This window comes from Macrobrachium nipponense, chromosome 37, assembly GCF_015104395.2.
Source record: "Macrobrachium nipponense isolate FS-2020 chromosome 37, ASM1510439v2, whole genome shotgun sequence".
Classification (NCBI taxonomy): Eukaryota; Metazoa; Arthropoda; class Malacostraca; order Decapoda; family Palaemonidae; genus Macrobrachium; species Macrobrachium nipponense.
The window spans coordinates 34581330-34607086 of record NC_061097.1 but is presented as its reverse complement, the minus strand read 5'-3'; the positions used below and the strand labels follow the sequence as shown (position 1 = coordinate 34607086).

Sequence of the window (25757 nt, the reverse complement as noted above, 5' to 3'; positions counted from 1 at the left end):
AGTTGTTGCGCACAAAAGCGTCCAGTCACTTCAGTTCAGTTAAGGAACTCTTGTGATATTCTTGTAAATTAGAAACCTTAAATTAAATTAGATATTGTTTCTAGACTTTTCTTCTGAACCAAGTGCAGTTGTCGCACCAAGCGTCCAGCACTTCAGTTCAGTAAGGAACTCTTGTTTGAATATCTTGTAACTAGAACAAATTTTTTTTTAAATTAATTGTGTATCTTGTGCATTGTGGTTTGAGTTACGGTTGTTTGCGAAAGAGGTTTGGGGATAACTCTGAGTCATAATTTTTAATACTAACCAGTGGTGGTTAGGATCAGGTGGTTCCGGGGATTGATTGTTTGCTCCTTAAGACGGTGGTGTTGTCCGATGTAAGTGGTATCAGCACCCATTGACAAAGTCCTTTCAGGCTCTGCCAGAGGTAAAGTGGATAAGACCCCTTCGGCAGACCCACCCGACAAGAATTCTTGGCCATAGCATCACATAAAATCTCGCTAAAGTTTCTTGAGGTACGCAGACTACGGGGATAAAAACCATACCCACGAAGTCTACCACCTATCATGGTAGGAACCAAGTTTTTAAATTTTATAACCTACAACAGATGGTTTGTTTACTCCTGTTCCTATTTCTAGTAGTACTGTCTCTTACCCCTGCCACCCGAAGGGTGCCAATCAGCTATGGTAATATATCTGACAGGTAAGTTGATTGTTATGAAATGATATTGTTATAATACAAATTAAAAGTTTCATACCATACTTACCTGGCAGATATATACGATTGAGGGGGCCCACCCCGAGGCCTCGCCCCGCAAGGAGACAGGTGGCAAGAGAAAATATATGAGTATAAAAACCGGGATTTGGTTCCTAGTCCCTTAGCCACCCAGGGCAGGCCGGTAGATCAACCATGACCTACCTGTAGCGAGTGGCGCGAAATTGAATTTCTGTCGGGGACGACGAGTCTTAGCTATGGGTATATATCCTTGCCAGGTAAGTAATGTATGAAACTTTATTGTATTATAACAATATCATGTTTTTATCAGGAATGTGTCTTCGGCAGAAGATGGAGAATAGAAGAAACTTAGAGTCTTGGGAGGAAGAGAAAGATGGTGGGGAAGCACCTTTCTTCAGACTACAAGAAAGTTAAACGAATGGCCTTCTTTCACTTTTTGAAGGGGATTTTTTCATCCTCTGCAAGCTCCGACATCACCCCACCCCTTTTCAATTCTCCAAGAAAAAACTAAAACTCTCCGAAGAAGTTCCTCGTTTTTTGAAAGATGAGAGTTTGTTCATGCCACCCCTTACCTGAACAGATATATATATTTAGCTGCATTTTCTGAAGTCCGACAGAATTTCAAAACCTCGCGGCACACCCGCAGTGGGCAGGCCAGGTGGTAGTACCCATTCCCGGCCGCTGGGAGTGGCGGATATCAGAACCATTCCCCATTTTCTATTCATATTCTTTTTTTCTGTCGCCGGTCGGTAAACAACTGTTTACATGACCTATGCGCAGGATTTTGTTTTTTGGATTGACGTCGCTTTTAAGTAATCTGATTGGTTTTTTGGTATTGAATTGGATTGTCTTCGTTTGAATTGGCATGCGCGATAGTGGACTCCGTTTTTTTGATTTTGGATTGGCTTTTGCTATAAACGATATTGGCCTGGAATCAAGTGCTTTGGTTAGTTTCAGAGTGGTGTGAGGGACTGCTTGTAAGTGAGGCTACCGAAAGCATCGGTAACCCCCACCCCCACACGTAATGTATGAGTTGTATGGGGGCACTAATTGTTTGGTGGATAATCGGTGCGAATGAATGTTGAGAAGATTGACACAGATGATGATTGGAAGATTATATGAGTCCTATCTGCCTTACAAATTGGGAGCGCGATAGGTAATCATCATGGGGTCCCTTCCTCCAGGAGTGGTTCTACCAAAGGTAAAGGCTAATATCTCTCCATGTATTAACACCTGTAGAAGAGTTTAGCAAAACCCTAAACCTGTGGTTTGCCCTTTCGGGCACTGAATTCTGTGTCCGGGAGAAGCTAATGCTCTGCTATCCTTATTTTGGAGTCTCTACGCCCACGTCTGGAGACCAAAGTGAAAGCCTTGGTAAACTGGTCTCGGTGCAAGTTGTGATTGATTTTGCCCCTAGTGTTGTGGAGGGGGCGTCAGATCGGCCCCATAATGCCTCCTTAGGCCTAGACCTCTAATCAGACTCCCAAGAAACCTCAAGGGAGTAGGTATTTGTCGCAAAGCGCCGCAAGAGGGTTTACAGGGGGCTTCCCGCCCCACCCGATACTGGCGTCCCTTCGCAAGGACCTTGTGGCAAAGTCCCAGGCTGCCAAGGAGCGCGCACGGAGAGCGCGTCCTGAAGAGTGCTTTTTCGTCCTCCAAAGCGTCCTCACCCCGCGCAAGGGTGGAGGCACCGCTCGGAGGGAGACTCATCGTCCTCTGAACAAAAGGACGTTTCCGTGTTGAGGAACTGCCTTTCCAACGTCCTGTATCCGCCGCTTTCGTCCGGAGGGGATTGCCGTTATGACCGCTTTTTCCTTTCCGCCTCAGAAAAAAGGAGGTAAGAATCTCCTCCGATAGAGGACGGTTGGGGTGCGTGCACAGGCGCGTCTACCTTGAGAGAAGCAGGTAGCCTGTACCTGTGAGAAGGAAGGAGGCCCGTTCCCCTCGCCCCTCCGTCTTCCTAGCAGGAATCAGTCCCTGCTTCCTCTGTTCGTTCTTCTCCAACTAAGAACATTCTTTTGTCACCTCCCTTCAGGACCAGCTATTTCGACGCTTAATGGCTCGAGAGGACTCGCCCAGCAGCAGTCGAGCCTAAGCGGAGGAAGGACCTTAGAACTGGCCCGTTCAAGAGGACGAAAGCAGTCTCCTTCCTTCCTTCCTTCCCTCCCTCCCTACTTTCGTCTCGTTCGCCGATCGCTTCTTCTCCTTCGGCGATTCCTACCGATCTCCGGTTCCGTCCTCTAGAAGGTACGTTGCATCAAGACGTCTTTTTGAGGAGGACGCTCAGCACGACGTGTTCTGACAGGAACGCTCGTCAGGGACGCTAGGCAGGACTGCCTAGGCAGGATCGCTTTGGCAAGGACGCTTGGCAGGAACGTTCATCAGCCAGTACGCTCCGACAGGACGCTTGTCATGGACGCTCGGTCAGGACGCTTGGCAGGACGCTAGGCTAGGACGTTCGGTCAGGAACGCTCGCCAGGACCCGTCGACAGGACGCTCGGCACAGGACGCTCGCTAGGACGGCTTTTTGGCATGGAACGCTCGCCCAGGACGTTCAGGGCTCTTTTTCAGACGCTGGTTGGGGACTTCCGACCAAGAAGTCGTACCCCCAAGGACGCTAGTTTTTGGCCGCGCACACCAGATGGCATCGTATTCCTAGCTAAAATGTCTTCCCTTGATTTCGTTTAAGAAACGTAAGGACGCTTCTCTTCCTCTTGGCAAATGCGGCTGCCCTCGTGGGTGGCCCCGGCCTAAGGACGCTCGTACCTCGTCAGGAACGCCTCTACCTGCTTCAAGTGGTAAGCGGTCATAAAGAAGTACAGGAGCCGAAATAAGGCTTCATCTAGTAAAGGATAGGCGGGGTCCTTTGATTAAGTCAAGACCCGACATTAGTAACGCCCTCGATCCGGACAAGGCGGTCTTCCGCTTCCGTTGTAGAGAAGAAAAAGAGAAGCTGGAGTAGTTTCGGTCTGACTCGTTGAAGATGGAACCTTCTGCGGCTCCTTCAATATCAGACTAGAAAGTTCTTCTCGTGCCTGGCTGGTTGCGTTTCTTCTTTTCGATCAGAAACCAAGTTTCAGCCTGCAGCTCCCAACGTCTCGCTCCCCTTCGCAGTTTTCATCATCTAAAACTGGTAAAAACCCCGGAGTTTGTGGAGGATGAAAAACTTCGCTCCCATCCACTAAACGTGCGTTTAAGAAAACTCCAAAGGATTGGATGGTACGAAGGAGAGATCAAGGCAAGACGACTTTTCGCCTTGCCTCCAGCTAGACTCAGAGGAAAGGGAAGGGGGGCATTTGGTAAGAGAACCAAAGAAGAAGTAGGAGTTTCGTATTCCCTTCCTTCAGCCTCCAAGGAGATTTCTCCAGCTTGGTGATTCGTCAGAGGAGGTCTCTTTTATCCGCTGCTAAAAGTGACCTGGACCTCATACGGAGACGCGACCCATCATTTGAAGGGTCTGCCTCCCGGACTCTTGAAGAAGTGTTCCAACTTCCTTGACTGGTGGTTCGTTGGGTGGGGTTCCTGGATCTGCCAAGCGAGAAGACCCAGAATCTCTCAGTCTGGGGGAGCTGTCCCAGCGTGTTAGCATGTATGGACAAAGCCGTCAGGGATGGTTCGGAGGAGATCGTGTCTCATTTTGGAACGGCCTTATTGAAGAAGAGGGCTTTGCTGTGCAATTTCACAGCTCGTTCGGTAACTCCAGCTCAGAAAGCGGATTTGCTGTTTTCTCCTCTTTCGAACCATCTCTTCCCCCAGACTTTAGTAAAGGACCTGACTAACAGTTTGCAAGAGAAAGCAACGCAGGACCTTTTGGCCCAGTCTACAAGACGTTCAGCAGTAACCTTCAACCTCTTCAGCTGCGGTGCGACCCGCCGAAGAAGGTTAAGCCCTTTCGTGGGATCCCCCCCTCGAGAGCAGCTCTCGAGGAGAGGGTTTTCACGAGGAAGAGCTTCCTTAAGTCAAAGCCTTCCAAGTGAGAAGCATGTCCTTCAGACACCAGTCGGAGCCAGACTGAAGTTTTTTGCGGGAGCGTGGAGAGAGAGGGACACGGACTCTTGGTCCCTCAAGATCGTGGAGCAGGGGTACAAGATCCCCTTTTTAGATCTTCCTCCTCTTTCTACGACTCCCAGAGACCTTTCTCCATCCTATCAGGGAGAGAAGAAGCAAGTATTATTCGATCTCCTCAACAAATGATCGAGAAAAGAGCGGTGGAACAAGTCGCGGACCTGGTGGTCCCCAGGTTTTTACAACAGGATTTTCCATAGTACCGAAGCAGTCGTCAGGTTGGCGTCCAGTTCTAGATGTAAGCAGGCTCCAATCTTTTCGTGAAAAGACCAAATTCACGATGGAGACGCCTCATTCTGTTCTGGGAGCCTTGAGACCGGGCGGACTGGATGGTGTCCTTAGACTTGCAGGACGCGTACTTTCACATCCCGATCCACCCTCGTTTCAGAAAGTATATAAGGTGGTTTGTTCTTAGGACAAAAAGGGTGGGTTGTCGGGGCAGTTTTTTTCAGAGCTATGTGTCGGCCTGACCACGGCCCAATGGTGTTAACTGTAGTCTGAAGAACGTGGCGAGGTGGCTACACTCTTCGGGGATCAAGAGTTTCCTGTACCTCGACGACTGGCTGATCAGCGCGTCTTTGAGAGAGAAGTGTCTGAAGGACTTGCAGTTCACTTTAGCCCTAGCAAAGTCCCTGGGACTTCTAGTCAACCTCGAAAAGTCGCATCTGCCCCACACAGTCCATCGTGTATGGGGATTCAGATGGATTCAGTGGCTTTTCGAGCGTTTCCGTCCCAGGAACGTCAGCGGCTAGGTTAGAGAAGACTAGGCTTAGAGAAGATCTCAGCCTTCCTAGAGAAAGAGACTTGCTCGGCGAGGGAATGGATGAGTCTGCTGGGGACCATTTCCTCGCTAGAAAGGTTTGTTTCCTTGGGAAGACTGCACCCTCAGGCCTCTCCAATTTTTCCTTGCAGACGAGTGGAAGGCCAAGGACGATCTCAATGCCATATTGAGAATATCGCTTCCGATAAAGAACCATCTAGGATGGTGGTTGGGACCCTCAGAAGCTCAGGAGGGTGTGGCCCTAAGTCTTCTGAGCCCGACCTAGTGTTGTTCTCCGACGCTTCCATCACGGGCTGGGGAGCAACACTAGGAGGAAGGAAGTGTCAGGCTCCTGGAGAGGGGAACAGGTAGCCTGGCATATAAGTGTCAAAGAACTGGCAGCAATATTTCTGTCCCTGCAGTTCTTCGAAAGGAGTTTGAAGAACAAGATTGTTCAGGTGAACTCGACAATACCACAGCACTCGCTTATTTAAAAAATCAGGGAGGAACACACTCCAGAACTTTGTTTTCCCTGGCGAGAGAGTTTCTGCTGTGGGCAAAGAGAAGAAAATGTGACAATCCTGACGAGGTTCATTGCAGGATGTGCAAAACGTCAGGGCAGATCTTCTCAGTCGTCGGGAACAAATCCTACGACGGAATGGACCTTGAACGAAGACGTGTGTCGAGACCTTTGGACGTTGTGGGGACGTCCGCTGGTCGACCTTATTTGCGACGTCAAGGACCAAGAGACTTCCTCTTTATTGCTCCCCGGTCCTGGATCCAGAAGCGATCGCGGTAGACGCGTTGCTTGGAATTGGACGGGTCTAGACCTGTACGCATTCCCACCATTCAAGATTTTGGGGGAAGTCATGAGGAAGTTTGCGGCCTCAGAAGGGACGAGGTTGACCCTGATCGCTCCGATGTGGCCAGCGAGAGAATGGTTCACAGAGGTCATGTCTTTCCTTGTAGACTTTCCAAGGACATTGCCCTGGAGGAAAGATCTACTCAAACAGCCTCACTTCGAAAGGTTTCACCAAAACCTCTCCGCTCTGGGTCTGACTGCGTTCAGACTATCGAAAAGTTGGCCAGAGCGAAGAGGTTTTTCGAAAGCAGCTGCGAGAGCAATCGCACATGCAAGACTTGCTTCCACAAGAGCTGTTTACAATCGAAGTGGGCTTCCTTCAGGGCATGGTGTAAAAAGGAGGGAGTTTCCTCTTCCTCGACCTCTGTGAACCAGATAGCTGATTTTCTGCTCTTTCTCAGGAATGTGCAGAAATTAGCGGTCCCTACCATCAAGGGATATAAAAGCATGTTGTCAGCGGTTTTTAGGCACAGAGGCCTTGACCTTTCTGACAACAAGGACATTCATGACCTTTTAAAATCTTTCGAGACTTCGAAGGTTTCCTCAAATGAGACCTCCGTCATGGAACCTTGACGTGGTCCTTAAGTTCCTTATGTCAAGTCCTTTCGAACCGCTTCAGGCAGCGTCTCTTTGAAAATTTGACAAGGAAGGCTCTTTCCTAACTTCTCTTGCGACGGCTAAGAGAGTAGTGAGATTCAAGCGTTTAGTAATTTAATGGGATTCAAAGGAGACAATGCTGTCTGCTCGTTGAACCCAACTTTCTTGGCGAAGAATGAAAATCCTTCGAATCCTTGGCCGAAAAACTTTCGAGATCAAGGGTATGTCAAGTCTGGTGGGCCAAGAACCAGAGAGAGTCCTGTGCCCGGCTCAGGGCTCTCAAGTTCTATGTACATATGAACAAAAGAGGTAAGAGGTCCCTCAGGTAATCTCTGGTGCTCTGTGAAGAGACCAGAGTTACCTTTATCGAAGAATGCTGTTGCTTTCTTTCTAAGGGACGTCATTAAGGAGGCTCATTCATCTTTCCAGAAGACTGATTTGAGCCTCTTACGAGTGAAAGCTCACGAAGTTCGAGCTGTCGCTACCATCTCTGGCCTTCCAAAAGAACATGTCAATCAAGGACATTCTTGATTGCACCTTTGGAGGAGTAACTCCGTCTTCGCCTCACATTACCTAAGGGATGTGAGAATGATTTATGACGATTGTAATTCACTGGGGCCATACGTTTCTGCGGACACAGTCTTGGGGCTCCGGAAGTAGCTCTTTCCCTATCCCTTAGTTAGGATTAGGTTAGTTTTGTTGTTGTGTTTTTAGGTTGTGGTGAGTCTTATGTGAAGATCTCCCATCCTTTAGTTAGTTTTAAGGGGTTTTTTGAATACTTGGTCAGGTGGTGGTCAGTTGCTTCGTTGCCCTCATATGTATGGCCTCGATGGTCTTGTCACGTTGAGGTCTCGTACCCGTTGACAGATCATCCAGAGCGCACCAGCACTACAGGTCTCCTCCTGGCTGGCAACTCTGATTTAAGCAAAAGCAGCCTTTAGTGACAGTAATCACATAGTCTACTTTGCAAACAGGTGAGGAACCAAGATGTATATCATCTACTTAATTTAAGTTTCCTAAAAAATCCTATTCTGTCTCTTCCCACCATCCGAAGGTGGGATTCAGCTATATATATATCTGTCAGGTAAGTGGCATGAACAAAATGTTATTGTTATTATACAATTAAGTTTGTTCATACTTACCTGCAGATATATATAATTAAATTGCCCGCCCCCCCTCCCCTCAGGAGACAGTGGCATTAATAAATATGAATAGAAAATGGGAATGGTTCCTGATATCCGCCTCCCAGCGGCGGGAATGGGTACTACCACCTGGCCGCCCACTGCGTGTGCCGCGAGTTTTGAAATTCTGTCGGACTTCAGAAAATGCAGCTATATATATATCTGCCAGGTAAGTATGAACAAACTTAATTGTATAATAACAATAACATTTTTCGATTACGGCTAAGAAGGCTCTTCAAAGAATTGATACGTGGTTGAAGGAAAAGAGGGAAGCGGGCAAGACTGTGTTCTCTTTCCCTCCAGCCAAATTGGCATCGAAGTCCGGAATTTGGTATGCGACGGGGGAAAATCTCGGCCTGGGGATTCCTGCCTCCTCCCAGGGGGATTTTTCCAACATTGTTGACAGTTCCCGCAGACATGCTTTGAATTCGGCTAAAGTGTGGTGGTCTCCATCAGAGTTAGATCATCTCTTGAAAGGGATTTTCCGGACTTTTGAGGTTTTCAAATTTCTTGATTGGTCCTTGGGGGCTCTGGGACGAACAGTGGAAAATAATGAATCAACGGCTTCTCAACTCCCAAGCAGTATTATGTCCTGCATGGACAAAGCCTTAAGGGATGGCGCGAATGAGTTAGCATCTCTTTTCACCGCAGGAGTTTTAAAGAAGAGGTCACTCCTATGCTCTTTTGCTGCTAAGGGCGTTTCTAACGCCCAGAAATCCGAATTGGTTTATTCCCCACTTTCGGATCAGTTATTTCCTGCGGATATTATCAAGGATATTTCGCTTTCCCTAACTCAGAAGGCGACGCAGGATCTGTTAACTTCTTCGGTAAGAAAATTTTTACCCAACAAGGTGGTTAAGAAGACGCCTAAGGAATCAAGACAAGCTAGTCAGCCCTTTCGAGGCAAGTCCTTTTCTCGTCCTTCCTTCAGAGCAAGAAGAGCTCCGTCCAAGAGGGGTTCGAAACCCAGTAGTAAACAATGAACAACAAGTCCTTCAGACATCAGTAGGTGCCAGACTCCAGAAGTTTTGGGAGATTTGGCAAGAAAAGGGAGCAGATCCTTGGGTCGTCAAGGTGGCCAAAGAAGGTTACAAATCCCTTTTCTGAAGAGACCACCTCTTGCGACATCGCCAAGAGAGCTTGGAGCTCACTACAGCGATCCAGGGAAACAAGAAGCACTACAAGAACAAGTACTTTCTATGCTCAAGAAAGGAGCAATAGAACCTGTTCTGGATCACTTATCTCCGGGATTTTACAACCGGCTGTTTTTAGTAGCGAAATCCTCGGGGGGATGGAGACCAGTACTGGACGTAAGTCAACTCAACTTATTTGTGGAGAAGACAAAATTTACGATGGAGACGACCGATTCAGTACTGGCAGCGGTACGTCCAGGGGACTGGATGGTTACCCTGGACCTTCAAGATGCATATTTTCATATCCCAATTCATGCAGGATCCAGGAAGTACCTGAGATTTGTGATCCAGAACAGGGTCTTTCAGTTCAAAGCCTCTGCTTTGGACTGTGCACAGCCCCACAAGTTTTTACAAGAGTGATGGCAAGCGTGGCGAAGTGGCTACACATTCTGGGAATAAGAGTGTCTCTATACCTGGACGATTGGCTCATAAGAGCCCAATCAGAAAGCAATGTCTGGAGGACTTAGAAATGACGTTAACATTAACGAAAGAGTTAGGGCTGATGGTGAACTTAGAAAAGTCGAATATGACCCCCAATCAGGAGCTAGTTTGATTTGGGGATTCTGATCTCCTCAGTGACTTTTCGGGCTTCTCCGTCTCCCAACGACAAGAGCAGTGCATCCGGAGGAAAGTTCAGCCTTTCTTTAGAGAAAGAACAATGTTCGGCACGAGAGTGGATGAGCTTACTGGGGACCCTCTCGTCCCTGGAACGGTTCGTTTCTCTAGGAAGGCTTCACATGAGACCCCTTCAAATATTTTTGAACCAAGTCTGGCCAAGAAAATCGCAACCAGATTCCTTCCTGTTTCGAATTCCTCGCAAGATCAAAGAGGAATTGCGGTGGTGGCTAAACTCCGGGGAAGTTAGCGAGGGTGAGCGTCGCTCCAGCAAAAGAACCCAGACCATGTATTGTTCTCAGACGCGTCGGACGCAGGCTGGGGAGCGACTCTCGGACATCAAGAAGTTTCAGGTCGTTGGAGCAAGGAGGAAGCGGCTTGGCATATAAACAGGAAGGAACTGATGGCGATTTTCTTGGCTTTGAAAGAGTTCAACACGGTGATTCGCAACAAGGTGGTGCAAGTCAACGCGGACAATACCACAGCTCTGGCGTACATCCGCAAACAAGAGGGACACATTCAATCTCTCTTTGCAAGTTGGCGGAGGAGATCCTTCTTTGGGCAGAGAAGGAAAACGTAACCCTTCTCACCAGATTCATCAAGGGAGAAGAATGTGAGAGCGGACCTGTTGAGCAGGGAAGGTCAACTTCTATCAACAGAATGGACTCTTCATCTAGAAGTCTGCCAGAGTATGTGGAAATTATGGGGTCGCCCAGTGGTGGACTTGTTTGCGACAGCAATGACAAAAGAGATTGACGACTTATTGCTCTCCAGTCCCAGACCGTCAAGCAGTCGCAGTAGACGCCTTTCTTCTAGATTGGACGGGCTAGACGTGTACGCCTTTCCCCCGTTCAAGATATTGGGAAAGGTTTTGAAGAAATTCAGGGAGAGTCAGGGACAAGAATGACTCTCATAGCTCCCTACTGGCCGGCCCGAGATTGGTTCACAGAGGTACTGGAATGGACAATAGATGTACCAAGGACACTTCCAGCAAGAGTAAGTCTACTCAAACAGCCTCACTTCAACAGGTACCACAAGAACACCCTCGCTCTGGGTCTGACTGCGTTCAGACTATCGAAAGACTTGTCAGAGCGAGGGGGTTTTCTAGAGAGGCGGCCAGAGCGGTGGCCGGAAGCATAGAAGAGCCTCTACTATTAAGGTGTACCAGGCGAAGTGGGGGGGGGAAATCTTTCGTGAGTGGTGCAAGAGTCGGAAGATTTCTTCATCCAGTACCTCTGTGACCCAAATTGCCGACTTCCTTTTATATTTAAAGAAGGAAATAGGATTGTCAACTCAGACGATTAAAGGGTATCGGAGTATGTTGGCCTCAGTATTTAGACATAGAGGTTTAGATATTACAAATAATCTAGATCTGAGAGACCTCATAAGGTCCTTTGGAACAAGGAAGGAACTCCAATACAGAGCGCCTTCCTGGAATCTCGATGTGGTCCTGAATTCTTAGGAACTAGTAAGTTCGAACCGATGGATCAAGCCTCGTTGAGAGATATCTCGAAAAAGACCATTTTTTTGGTGGCCTTGGCCACAGCTAAAAGGGTGAGTGAGCTGCAAGCAATTAGCAAACATATTGGCTGGAAACATGACAAGGCGGTTTGCTCATTTCAGGAGGGGTTCTTGGCCAAGAACGAGAATCCAGCTCATCCATGGCCAAGATCTTTTGAGATTATGGGTCTTTCAGATTTAGTAGGACAGGAACAAGAGAGAGTTCTTTGTCCAGTAAGGGCATTGCGCTATTATATGGAGAAAACCAGTAAGATTAGAGGAACTTCAGAATCACTGTGGTGCTCTGTGAAGAATCCTAGCAGAGCAATGACCAAAAATGCTATTGCCTTTTTCCTTAGGGAACTAATTAAAGAATCTCATATGTTATGCCAAGAAGAAAATTTCGGCATCCTTAAGGTTAAGGCGCACGAAGTGAGAACAGTAACTACTTCCTTGGCTTTTAAAAAGAATATGGCCCTCAAAGATATCATTGAAACGACGTTTTGGAGGACTAATTCAGTGTTTGCAAGTCATTACCTTAGAAACGTCAAAACAACGTTTGACAATTGTCAAACGTTGGGTCCATATGTATCCTCAGGAGCAGTATTGGGCAAAGGAATTTCCACCCCATAACTTACTAACATGCTAGGTATTTTAATGAAGTGGTGTTGTTTTTATGGTTGTCTGAGAGGGTTATTTCCTCTTCAGTCTGTGAAGTGTAGTGTGTTAGGTTAGTTTTGTGTGTGGTTCAGGTGGTCTAACTTATCCTAGCGTGAATGCCCGTGGTAAGAGAGGGCTAGGGTTTCCTGTCAACAAATTGGTCCCGTCCAGTTGTCAGACCCTTGTAATTAGCTTCATCAACTAATAGGTCACGTCCTAGTTGGAAGCTACTAAGGTTTAGCAGGCTAAGAGGCAGGAATGCTGAAGTCAGCTACCTTAGCAGGTAAGGAATCTAAGAGTATTTTGAATTTTAAATTTTAAAACTCTTACAATGTTGCTGTCTTTGACCCACCTCCAAATGTGTCAATCAGCTATATATATACCTGCCAGGTAAGTGTCATACATGAAAATGAGGTTATTATGATATAACAAAGTTTCATGTATACTTACCTGGCAGGTATATATAATTAAATTCCCACCCACCTCCCCTCAGAAGACAGGGTTCAGAGAAAAATCTGAGGAAAATGGGAATGATTCCGAGCACCAGCGCCACGGGAGCGGGGTGGCGATCACCTGAACTACCAGTGATCTAGCGGTTGCCGCGAGTTTTGAAAATTCTGCCAGTGCGAACAGAGAATATAGCTATATATATACCTGCCAGGTAAGTATACATGAAACTTTGTTATATCATAATAACCTCATTTTTAGAAATTGGTGCAGAGAAAGTCACACAACTTCTTCTAAAACCTCTATACAAGAGATAGCAAACTTCCTAATATATCTGAGAGACGTTAGGAAGTTATCGACTTCGACAATAAAAGGATACAGATCTATGTTGGCATCAGTTTTTAAACATAGAAACTTAAATATATCTAATAACTCGGACATCAGCGACTTGATTAAATCTTTTGAGTCCACTAGGACAGGAGGACCAGGTTTAGTGGACTGGAATTTAGACGTGGTATTGTCCTGGCTCTCTAAAGCGAATTTTGAACCTCTTAATTCGGCTTCTTTGAAGGATCTTACTAAGAAGACGTTATTCTTAGTCGCCTTAGCTTCAGCTGGTAGAATCAGCGAGATGCAAGCAATGAGTAAAGAGATAGGATTTACACAAGACAAAGCTGTGTGTGCCTATACTCAGGATTTTTTAGCGAAGAATGAAGATCCTTCGAGACCATGGCCTCGTTTCTTCTCCATTCGAAGCTTGTCAGGATTAGTAGGAGAAGAGGACGAAGAACGTTCTTTGTGTCCGGTGAGAGCACTGAAATTTTATATTCATAAAACAAAGGCTTTGAGAGGAAGTTCGAACCGATTGTGGTGTTCGGTTAAAGATCCGAGCCGTCCTATGTCTAAGAACGCAATTTCGTTCTTTTTAAGGAGCCTGATTCAGGAAGCACACACGTCAGTAAGAGATCAGACTCTACAGGTGTGTAAAGTTAAAGCCCACGAGGTTAGGGCAGTAGCGACTTCCATGGCTTTTAGACATAATACGTCGCTAGCATCTATTTTGCAAGCTACGTTCTGGAGGTCAAGATCGGTTTTTGCTCTCCATTACCTGAAGGATGTGGAAGCAACGTTTGATAATTGTTGTCGTTTAGGACCTCTGTCGGTGATGGGCATGGTGTTGGGAAAGGAAGCATAGGGGGATTTGGTCCAATTCCCCTTCCTTTTGACTATCTCTTCGTCTTGATTAGAAGGTGGTCGAGTTTTGGGAAGCCTGGGGTACACGGTACCAGGAGTACCCGCCAGTTTTTATGGTAGGGTTTGGTTTATTATTTTTTATGGTTATGTGTAGGTGATGGTCTTTGATTGTTATTTTAATCTGGTCACAGCCCAGGGCAAGGGCGCATATTATTTCATTCTGATCAACCATCGGTGAACCTCCATGGTTGCAGAATACCCACTAGTAGTAGGAACGATCCTGGCCACTACTGCCACGTTCCCTACAAGTGATGAGAGCGCCGACCAGAGGCAGTATTCTCCTGCAGCTGCTCTCTCACGAGGTAAGGTACTACAACATTCTTGCAATGTGAGTTTTTTTTTCTTATTTGCATATACCCACCAGCCGGGTAATGTGGATTCAGCTATGTAATTGTTCGGTAAGTTTCATGTGTGAAAATGGTATTTTTATTATAAAATAAGGTTTCACACATACTTACCGAACAATTACATGATTAAAGCCCTCCCTCCTCCCCACAGATGGACGGGGCGGCTAAACGAATTGTCAAGCAAAGCGCAGTAGTACCGGGGATCCCCGAAAGTGGGCGGGGTTGTATCACCTACACGTCAGCAGCGCCAATTAGCGCCGAGAAATTTGGAATTTCGACTGCCGTAAGGTAAGAAGCGTATAGCTATGTAATTGTTTGGTAAGTATGTGTGAAACCTTATTTTATAATAAAAATACCATTTTTGCTCTCCATTATTTTGTGTAGTATCTTTTTTATTGTATTTAAGATCTTGCATCATTTTATACTCGTGGACTAAAACTTTGTACACTTATACACCATAGTATACTGTATACTGTTATTAATTTTTGTAAGTTCCTCGCTGGACAAGTGGTTTTGGCGCTCGGCTGCCAATACGGTGGTCCGAAGTTCGAATCCTGACTCGGCCAACGCGGAATCAGAGAAATTTATTTCTGGTGATAGAAATTCATTTCTCAATATAGTGTGGTTCAGATCCCACAATAAGCTGTAGGTCCCGTTGTTAGGTGACCAAGGAGAGCTGTTAATCAGCTCAGTGGTCTGGTAAAACTAAGATATACCTATTAATTTTTGTTTCAAAAAGTTAAGAATTTGTAACTGACCACAGCACTTACTTTTCAGATGAAACAAGCCTGGACTCCTCTTCTGTGTCTGAACCTAGATCTAACGAATCAAGGTCTGTGAAGTTTTCGGATGACTCGCCCGAAGTAATCTTTGTGACGCCAACACCCGATGTTTATCTCAGCAAGAAAGGGAGACTGAAGGAAAAATCTAAATCGAAAGGATATAGGTCTCTGTCTCTATCTGAAAAAAAGGCCGGGAACGAAGAAGAAAGCCAAATTAAAAGAATTCCTCCTTCTGATAACTCACAAACTGATGCCAAAAGAGCTAATCACTGTACTCCCTCTGCCGAATCTGTAGTGTTAGAAGACAAAGTCAATAATAACGATAACAAGGAGACAGATGTGAAGGATATGTTCCAAAGCTGTGAATATAATAGGAACAGTAGTTCTCCTGTCCTTAGTCAGCATTCTGTTATAAATGTCAGAGTTGATACACAGAGAAGATCAGGTGAAGATGGCATCAAGCATCAGAATAATAGTGATAATAAAAAAGAAATCGAAGGTACTGTTCACAACTGTCGTGATGGTGGAAGTTCTCCCATACTTAGCCAACGTTCTGTTTTAAGTGCCACTGGTCCTATGCAGAGATCAGATGGTGGCTATATCAAGCTTGAAAATGATGGTATGATCGATTTAGAAAATGATTTCTTTGATCAAGATTTCAGTGAAGTCATTGAAGACAAAATAATTTCTCCAAAACATTCATATCAAAATAAACAGATTTTTGATGATTCTTTGAACAAATGGATTTCTGAAGATTCTGCTACTAGTAACTGTAAAGAGGGCATGTCTGACGTTGCAGCGAAGAGCCCTGAAGATGAAAATAAGGAATTGAATGCAACTTTTTATTTCAACTCTGAGTGGGAGGAAAATGATATCTTTGAAGATAGTGCCATAAAGAAAGCTGATATTGAAGCAAGGAGTATTCAGCGAGCAAAGGAAAGTCCAAAGAAATGTACAACAAAAGAAGAGGAATCACAAGACCTATTTTCCTCCATACTGCCAACAAAATATGATGGGAATGATGAACCCAAGAAATCTTACAAGTCTAAGCTTGTTTTGGATAATCATAGCTCAAAGGTTCCTGAAATGTCCAAAGCACACTTTGATATGAGAGCTAATGGGTTAGGGAAAGAAAATTCTTTGGTCAGTAGTAATAAAAGATTAGTTGAATTGAATGCTGGAAATGAAATTGAAGAAGAAAATGTACACAGACGTATTCGAACTAACAGGGTCAGGCATAGGCTGCCGCAGAGCAGTAATTCTTCTGATTCAAATAGTGAGCTTTGCAAGAAAGAATTGCTTGGAGAGAATGTTTTAAGAGGCACTTGCTCTAGTCTAAAGGAAAATTATCAAGATGCTCAAGAGATTTGCAGTAGTGGAAGGAAAGATCTCCCAGTTGGTGTGAAAAGTGGTAACTCGGACACAATTGGAAATATTGTTGACCCCATAGACCACATTACTAGTGTATCCTGTAATCAATTAGAGACAGCTGATACTCAGTTGTATTCTGAAGTTTTTAATGAGGGTGAGAGTACAGGTAATGTAAGCAAAGATCATAAAAGTCACAAGACTTCACAGGTGCGTGATGAGTTTATTGATTGTAGTTCAGGTGTTTGCAAGAGGGAAGATGAGAAATTAAATGCATGTATTAGCGATGTCTCGCCAAAATCACGCAGTTGTGGTGAAAACTCTTTCAGTCGCAAGGTTGTGTGCGCAAAGCAACTGTTCAGCAAAAGACTGAGCTCTTCTTCCAAAGCAGCGTTTAATGAAAATGAGTTTCCCTGTGGTGGAAAAGGAAGTGGCCAGTGTATTCCGGAGACTCTAAGTATAACAAGCGAAAATTCTAATCCTCTTAAGGATTGTGATAGAGGTGATATGGATGGAGATTTGGATTGTGATGAAAGAGTTTCCTATTTTTCATTGAAACCTTCGGACAATTTAGGGAAAATTCTTTCGGGATCCCACGGATATTTTTCGCCAAAGCCTCTCGAGAGACTTTATATTGTTCTTGTCTGTGAGTTGGGGATATCCATATGGACTAGGCACAGTGAGGACATTCTGAAAAATGGTGATAACTCACTAACCAACAAGGAAAGGTGATAGAGGAGGAGGAGGAAGAGAAATGGAATGTGGGAAATGGAGAGTACTTGCCGAGAAGAAACATCAAATAGGAGACATTTCTGGAGTCAGGTATTGCACTGCTTTTATGGTATGGAAGAGCATTTTATTATACTATTTTGAAAGGCCGAGTTCATATACTTTCTTCAAAACATAAATGAAAGTATAATATTACAATCTTAAGTAAAATGTGCTTCACATTTGTATTCTTTGTTGTAATTAAATATAGTACTTCTACATAGTAACGTTCTTAATAATACTTGTAAAGAAAAGAAAATTGTGGATACACCCATACCATGTTTAATAGTTTTGCTAAAATCTCAAGAATGCTCTTTCCTGGAAATTGAGGCCACTTTGCTGAATTATCAGTTAGATTTTATATAAAGTGATTTATTAGCAATTTTTGTATTACACTTAAGTTGTTGGTGGATTTGATTTGCCACATAAGCATAATAAAAAATCAATGGCACCCAGTTGCATCAGTGAAAAAGATCAACACTTTAAGCACAGGACAAGGTTGGGCCCCTCTTTTTACATTTATTTTATGCATAAATCTGGTGCTGAAATTGCAGCAAGGGAATTTTCACCTTGTTTAGTGCAAAGGTTGAAGGGGCTCGTTCTTCATTCATTTTATAAATCTTGTGCTTAATGTTTGTGTACTTTATAACTGATCATCTAAGGTTTCATTGCTGAACTAGACATCATTGTACTCAAGTTGTGGTTCTTTCAAAATATATCGGTTATACTTCTTGTTATTTGTTTGGGTATTTGCTCAGAGGAATATCTGTCTTCAAAAATATTTTGTAAGTTACATAAAATTGGTTTGTGTTTTGAGGTTTCCTCTAATGGTGAAAACTTGCCTTTTGATTTTGTTGTGACTACAATTAAATCAGAGTTTTGTTTCCAGGCACATTGTTGCATTTTCCCTCCCCTCGGATGAAGAAGAAGTAAGATGTTTAGTTGCCATCAGCAGAAATGGTGACTCTGTCCTGCATCTAACACATGTACAGTATGACTTAGAGGGGGGCTGGCTTATCACAGAAAGACCCATCGGTATATCTTACAGGTGAGTGTATCATATGTACGAGAATTGCCTTGTAGGTTATATGATTATTACTATTGTTATTATTATTAATATATTCAGGAGATATACCCCTATTCAAATGGAACAAGCTAACAGGGGCCATTGACTTGAAATTCAATCTTCCAAAGAATATGGTGTTCATTTGAAAGAAATTATATTAGAAAATATAGAAAGAAGAGATCAGTTATCAGGAAAAAAAAAGATGAATCTTTTTAGGGGTAGTAATGCATTGCATCTTCGTTTGAACTTTTGAGGCTGTAATAGCACAACATCCTCAGGGGGATTGTTCCACAGTTGAACAGGTGAGGAATAAAAGTTTATTACCACAGTATTTCATTTCTCATAACTTGCACTGTACTGCCCAACCTTGTCATATGTCGCTTTCATTTTTCTTTGTAAAATGGAATTTACAATGAATAGCTTTCTGATGTCATTTTCTACAGGGATCAAATAAACCACTTGTTTGGCTGTTCTTTGAGTGACTGGAGTGTTGTCCTGTGCTGGAACTCCATCAAGAGCTCTCCAGAATCCTTCCTGGTTATTAATTTTGATGTATCCTATTCAAGACGCAGCAAAAAATGGGAGTTGCATTGTAACACAAGTCTCCATTCCCCTGAATGGTCTAGTCACCTGAGGAGGTTTGTTCCTCTGAATGACGCAGGTTAGCTGTTTATTTTTATTTGTTATTTCTTTCTTTTATGAATCACGAAAGTACCAGGTGTTTATGAAAACCTATTTCTTGGAAATAGTACTAAATGATGATTGTATTATATAATGCCTTATCTGTACCTTAACCTGTTAGGACAGAAAACATGAAAGTGGCACAGATTTTGAAAAGACAGAATGTCTGTGAATATGTTTTGTGTTTGCCTTGTCAATCCTGTATTATTTTGAATTAATCTTACCTACTGTTAGAGTTAGCTTACATCTTTGCGCCATCAGGTGTGGTTGGCATTTTAAAAAACAAATTCAAATTACGCTTGGCTAACCCACTAGGACTGTGTAAGTAGTCACCTGTTTTCCCAGCAGGTGGTGTTGAAATGTAAACAATTGAGTGGGTATTCTTCTAGCTGTCTTTGGCAGACTTGTGCATTGGCCTTTTTTTTTTTTTATATTATATGATTTCAGGCTAAATTTGTTTTGTATGGTATTGTACCTGTTTTCTGTCATTGCTTTATGTTGGCTACAACAATACCCTTTTCTAGAAATGGTTGTCATGCAGCTCAGGGGAGATGTAATTTTTTTGCCTCATTATTTTCAAAATGTTTAATTTTAAGGCTGATAGTTTATGTTGACAATTCATTACGGCACCCCAAAAGCCTACTCAGTCTTTTCCTTTTGTCTTCCAGTGTTGCTTCTACTCCTCCTCCATTAGCTTGCTTAACAGCCTAGGTTAATTCCTCTCTCACTCCTGCTCGACCTTTCTTTGCTCTCTATATGGTTCTGGAGAAAAATATAAGGAATCAAGATATATTCTTTTATAATAGTCATGTAATGAGAGAGAAAGTATTGGAATCTTGTCATCTGTCTGTAGCCTGCCCTGTGTCAGCTAGTCGTGCCTGACAGGGAACCAAGGCATGTCTTGGAACGAAGGTCTGTGCCCATTGCCACCTCTCTCTCAACCATCTCTGTGTATGATTTGTTAGGCTGTTTGTCTCTCGTGCTCCCAAGTCCATGTGTTGCCAGTTTAGCAAGTGTGATATAAGATGGGTGTAAACTGTAGTTATTTGGGGTTACAGACATTATGTTTGCCAGTAGGTCTAAGTCACACACTAGTTCTGTTTTTGTTTGCTCTACCAATATCTTCTCTGTGCAAACAATATCCCTTCCCCCCTTTTCTCAGTTTTCCCTGTATCATTTCATATCTGTCATCGTGTAACAATTATTCGTAATAGTGGTTTTTCCTGTTCAGCCACTTCCTTTTCTAGAGGGAATTAGCCGGGTGTCAGAACGGCTCTCATCTGCCATCACGGTTACGTGGTGATGTCATGCAAGAAATATTGAACTTCCCCAACTGTGCAGCTGACAACCACTGTTGTCAAGGTTATATGTTGACGTCATATAAAAATCCTCTCCTCCATCCAAATTCTCTTTGTCTCCTGGCATTCCGTGGCATCATTGCTGATGTTCTGGCGTGGTCACCTCTTCCGTCTCTGTCCCTCCGATTAGACTTCAGAAGTTTCAACCGTGTTTTTGGTTGATTCCATTTAGTATTTAAGTGCATAGCTCACATGGTTCCATTTTCACTTCCATTTGTTGAAGATGAATCTGTTAACTGGTGTCCTTTAGTTTACTTCTACCTCGGTTCGTGTTAAAATGAATAAGAATTTGATACGGATTATGGTAAGGTGTGTTATCATGGAAGTAGAGCCTTTAGGGATAGTTGAACAGTGTTTAATAGCTCAGCTCCTAATATGAACACTGTAGTGTGCTTGTAACAGTGTTTTGTACTTGAGGAATAAAGCCCTTAGACCTTTCATTGCGACGGGAACTCTTTCTCCTGAACCAAATATGATAGTAACCTTGCTTTCTATCTTATTAATTGTTAGGAAATCCCATTTTTGTATTTTGGGAGCATGAATGTACACATTGGTGTATAGGAGCATTACTTCATATATGAAGGTGGTAGTGTTTAGTTTTGGACTGTTGGTTGTGGGTTATGAGTTATTTTCATTGTCAATGCAGTGGAGGCTACCAGAAATTGCATTTATGTAGTGTTTTACTGCAATAGAAAATTGTTTGTTTATCTGTATGAATGATTAACATCAATGAGCTATTCATTGAAGAAATTAATTTTATGATTGTTTTCCAGAACTTCAAGGCTACGCGATTTGTACGTTGAAGAATAAGCTGTACTTGTACAATGTTGCAAAGAACAGAGTTGTTCATCAGATTGAGTGGAACCTTTCTCCAGTCTCAGGGGCATGGGCTATAAAGGTAAGAATAGAAATTAATCTTTTGATAGTAACAGTGTTTCTGCATCAGGGATCACTGTTGACTTGACAACACTGTTAAGCCAAGCAGTATTACTTGAGGACTAATTTTAAATATTTAGATAATGTTGCATTCCTGTTCAACCCATGCCATTTTTCAACACCCAATGCTTAATAGGCTGCAGAAGGAGCAGTGTTGTTTATTTGGGATAGGTGCTGAATGCGCAGAACATTTTTTATATGCCTTGGGCATGGATGCCCCTTGTGTGATTTGAGCTTGGCATTAGTGTACATTCAGAAACCTATAAAGGCAATGTCTGTTCTGATTGAATATTCTTTTGCTACCATATTAAACATTGTATATTTGCATATTTGGGACAGTTGATTGTGGTATGAATCTTCAAGTGAATTCTGAATACATAGTTACCATCACTTATTTTTTTGAAGTAATATGAAGGCTTGGCACTGTCCATCTAGATATTGATGGACACATTGCCTGTAACATTCCCAAAGCACTTGGAATCCCCCATTTGACATTATTGAAAGACCTTCAAAATGATGCAATTGTTATGGCTTGTTTGATTACATCTGTTTATGCCAAGATGATCACAGGACATTTCTCTTTGATTGAGGAGCTCCAGTTCATTTCTGTTCTTAAAGTGAACTAGGGTCAAGAAGTTAACTTTCTAGATGATGTGATAAAGGCCTTATTGTTTGCTGATGACAGAGATTAAATTAAGGCCCAGATTACATTGGCTGCAAGTCATGGATGGAATATAGATCTGATGTTTGCTTTTTAGCAACATTTGGACATTGAGGTGTTATTTTTCTTCTCTACCAACACCACATTGCTCTTGTAGCCTGTGAACCAAGGTTTACTATATGAGCAGCATAAGGTGAAGGGTTTGGTGGTCCAATTTTTGGATGCTAGCCCTGATATGATAGTCAAGTATACTGAAGGAACTTGAGCATTATGGGTGCTGTTGATGCCATCAATGATGTTATTGATGATGCCTTCAATCCTGAATGCTGTTTGGCATATGGAACTGGAGTTGAATCATCCAGTAGGTGTGAGGAGTTCAAGAAAGAAGAGGTAGAAGGTCTTAAGGTGAGGACATGAAGTCTCCATGGCATTCTTTCATCTTTCACAGTTTTAGGATGCTTTCAACTTCCTGCTGGAGGTAGGTGTTTACACCACTAGGAATGTTAGAACAGCATTAACACTTCGTGAGACTGTTGAGCTTTACAGTGACATTTTAGAGGGAAAGAAGTGATGTGCCTCCTGAATGACAATTGTGGTTTTTGTCAAATTTCCTGTGTCCATTTTTCTGCTGCTGCCATCATCTCCATGTTCGTAATCTCTGCATCTGCATCTCTCTTCTTCCAAAGGAACTACCTCCCCCTCTTTCCTCCAAGGCTGAATCAACCTCTAACCTCAGTAGCCTTCCATCTTGTTTTCATTGTAGCTGATTGATCTTCACAATAATAATGAGCTGTAGATTAATCGCATTCTGTGGGTTTAGATAATTTGGAATGTAACCAAACTTTTTCTCCCAGTGCTTTTAGTTATAAAATGTTCCTAATCAAGAATTGTTGCAGATGCATGTTCTATTTGATACTGTATGTAATTAGAAGATACTCAGTTGCTTTTGGGCTCAAAAGACTTGTTAATTTAGTCAGGATAACCACTATGCAATCAGATTGTACAGTGTTTCCCTTTATGATCAGGCATAATGTAGTGTATCCCAGCTGTAAAACCAACTGGATTTCACTTTTGTAGTATAAACTCTTGTTCAGTTAGTGTTTTCATGCCTTACATTCTGATTATGGTCATCAGTCGTGCCAGTTACAGGCAGTCCCTGGGTTACGACGGGTTCGGCTTACGACGTTCCGAGGTTAAGGCGCTTCTCAATTATATTCATCAGACATTATTTCCAGGGTTACAACGCCTACAACGCTGATCTGGCAGATGGAATATGACACCAAAAATGCAAAATAATTAATATTTGAAGTTTTTTTTGATAAAAAATGCAATAAGAATGCAGTTTACATAGTTTTCAATGCACCCAAAGCATTAAAAGTAAGCTTTTCTTAGGATTTTTGACGATGTTCTGGCTTGCGACGATTTTCGGCTTACAACGCGTCTCAAGAACGGAACCTGTCGTAACTCGAGGACTGCCTGTACTTAGAAACTAGTAATGGTGTAGTGTCTGCTTGTAGAATGAAAGGAGGAGATGGAATTAATTTCAGTGTATTTGTGTGTGGAAGTACATACTTCAAAGAATTTTTTATTGCGAAGAGATTACATATTGAATTATATGAAACTTCATATTTTTGAGTTTTTAAATATTTTTCATAAAAATTAAAAAGCGGAATGCATGTACGTAATTGAGATTAGCCTGATTGTATTGTAAATTTCTTTTAAATGATTTTGATCATTTTCAGATCTGTACGTTAGTTGCACAAATTTGTTTGATCTCAGTTCTCATTTGGTTTTTTCATTTTTACTTATTGTTTTATTATCATTGCCTTTGCACTATTGCCCCGTCTTTCACAGGATATTATTATCGAATTAAGTAAAAAGCCACAATAATGTACAGTATATGAGAGACTGTATTTTTCAAAATACACAAAAAAGGTTAAAAAAGGGGAGCTTTTGACCATTTGCACAATGTTCCTCTTCAGACAGCTGAATAAAAACATGTGTTTGTTGAGAAGACAATTGAAAATTTTTTTTCTTAACAAACCAGGAAACCATCAAACAATCTTGCAGCATAAATTAAGAAATGTCAGTTATGTAACAGCTGTTTTCCTGTATCTGTTAAGTCAGACATTGTGATCTTAAATCTGTCTCTCGATGGTACGGTGCCTGTTTGTAGTGACTGGGTGATGAACGACTTACAGCATTGGTGCCTGTAATTTCTGCGACGACTGCCACTTCAGCAACCTGTGCAGGGAGAGATGAGGGAGACATAGTGTCAGGGGCCTCGAATAACTGCTTTTAAGTTGAAATTTAAGAAATGATAGACTAGCCTTTCTGTATTGTCCTGTATAAAGGCTTTATTGCCATCTAATGTGTTGCAAATATTTATCAAAGCCCCCTCCTCTACTCTTCTAAGGCCTACTTGACTAGTAACGTATGTAGTTTTACCTCCCTCCCAGTCCATGATGTGATTATTCTTGCAACAATGTTTAACAATAGTGTTGTTGTGAGCAAAGTCCCTATCTACTTTTTAATCTTCTTGTAATCTTATGTCCCTCTCTCTACCTGTCTCCCTAAAATAAAATAAATTGCAGAACTGGCATTTTATAGAATATACTCCTATATATCTCTCATGTTATTATCACTACCAATTGTGCGGCAATTATTCTTAGTGAATTTTGATTTGATTGAATTTTCATATGTGAAGGTGCTTTTTAACATTAACTGAACTGTTGATTTTAACTTCCCATGATATGGAGGCGATAGGGATCTCTTGCTGTGGTCAATCTGCTTGTGTGAAGGGTTGTAAAATTTTTTTATGTTTAGACAAAGCATTTTCAATAAAATGTGAAGGGTAACTCAACTTATTAAAAATATTCCGAATATGGGATATTTCATCATCTAAATACTGTGGGTCACAAACTTTTAGAGCCTTGATAGCCATGTTAACTATATTTTTCTTTATTTGAATGCTATGATAGGAATAAAAAGGAACATATAATAATGCATTACATTTATGTAGTCTGCTTTCTGTAAACTGAGAATTCAAACATATCAGCATTATGGTCTGCTTTCTGTAAACTGAGAATTCAAACTTTTGTGTTTGGTTTTTAATGAGTACTAAGCATTTTCCAGTGGTTTGTTGAATTGTTTAACCAACCTACTGAGAAATTAGTTTCTTAGTAAGATGTAACTGATTCCTCTCAAGATACTGTTAAGGACTTTTTTTATTATCAAGTATTACTGTGCATTTGCTAATTTCATTACTAATTTCAGGATTTGTTATTTGTTTTGAGTCATGATGAAGAGGCAAATGAAACTCACCTGGTCGCTATCAATCCCGTGAATGGTCACAGTGAATCTTTTTATAGCTGGACTCTGGAAAAGGCTTTGAAGTAAGTGATACAGGTTTTCAAAACTTAACTTACTTCATTAACATTATTTGTCATCAGTGTACTTGTACAGTGAAAAATGATGGTAATTTTTATGATGGTTGAGATGGCAAGTCCCAACTCTGGTGATGTCGAGTACATATTTGCATACATCTGTTTTGGCCAGTAAGGAGAGAAAATGGCCCCAGTGTGATTGACTGCAAATCTGAATTTTGGAGTTTTTGATCTTGAGGCAGTCAAATACAAGGATACACATTGCACTTTATTGTATAGGAACAATTCCTAGGTGATTAGTTTCACCATACTATTTATCACAGTTTTCAACTGTTGTGTCTGCTTTGAATTTCACCACACTATTTATCACAGCTTTCAACTGTTGTCTGGTTTGAAAGGTTTGCTCTCACCATGGTTGAATATTCTTGATAAACCAAGATGGAGATTGTGGATGCTATATGGGAAGAGATCAAATGGAACGGTTAAAGAATAAGATAAAAAAAGCAGTGCAACTTGAGAATACTGCAATACTGCAATG

At 42.5% G+C, this 25757-nt stretch overlaps 3 protein-coding genes across 4 annotated transcripts in view; 2 read left to right on the top strand and 1 right to left on the bottom strand.

Moving 5' to 3' along the window:
* Positions 1–18159, top strand: part of LOC135209107 (uncharacterized) — a 40325-nt gene extending 22166 nt beyond the window's left edge. The window contains exons 3-4 of the mRNA XM_064241729.1: positions 14991–17185; positions 18021–18159. Of these exons, the coding sequence (XP_064097799.1) occupies positions 14991–17095 (2105 nt within the window). The 3' untranslated portion in view covers positions 17096–17185; positions 18021–18159. The remainder of the gene's footprint in view (positions 1–14990; positions 17186–18020) is intronic.
* Positions 1–25757, top strand: part of LOC135209113 (uncharacterized) — a 330064-nt gene that overhangs the window by 203709 nt on the left and 100598 nt on the right. The window lies entirely within an intron of this gene.
* The window catches only part of LOC135209108 (uncharacterized), a 23116-nt gene continuing 19925 nt past the window's right edge, over positions 22567–25757 (bottom strand). The window contains exons 7-8 of one of the 2 annotated variants that reach the window (XM_064241736.1): positions 25158–25211; positions 22567–24077 (exon numbers count right to left, since the gene is read on the bottom strand). The gene's annotated coding sequence lies outside the window, so the exon portion shown is untranslated. The remainder of the gene's footprint in view (positions 24078–25157; positions 25212–25757) is intronic. The other variant, XM_064241737.1, reaches the window with a different exon arrangement.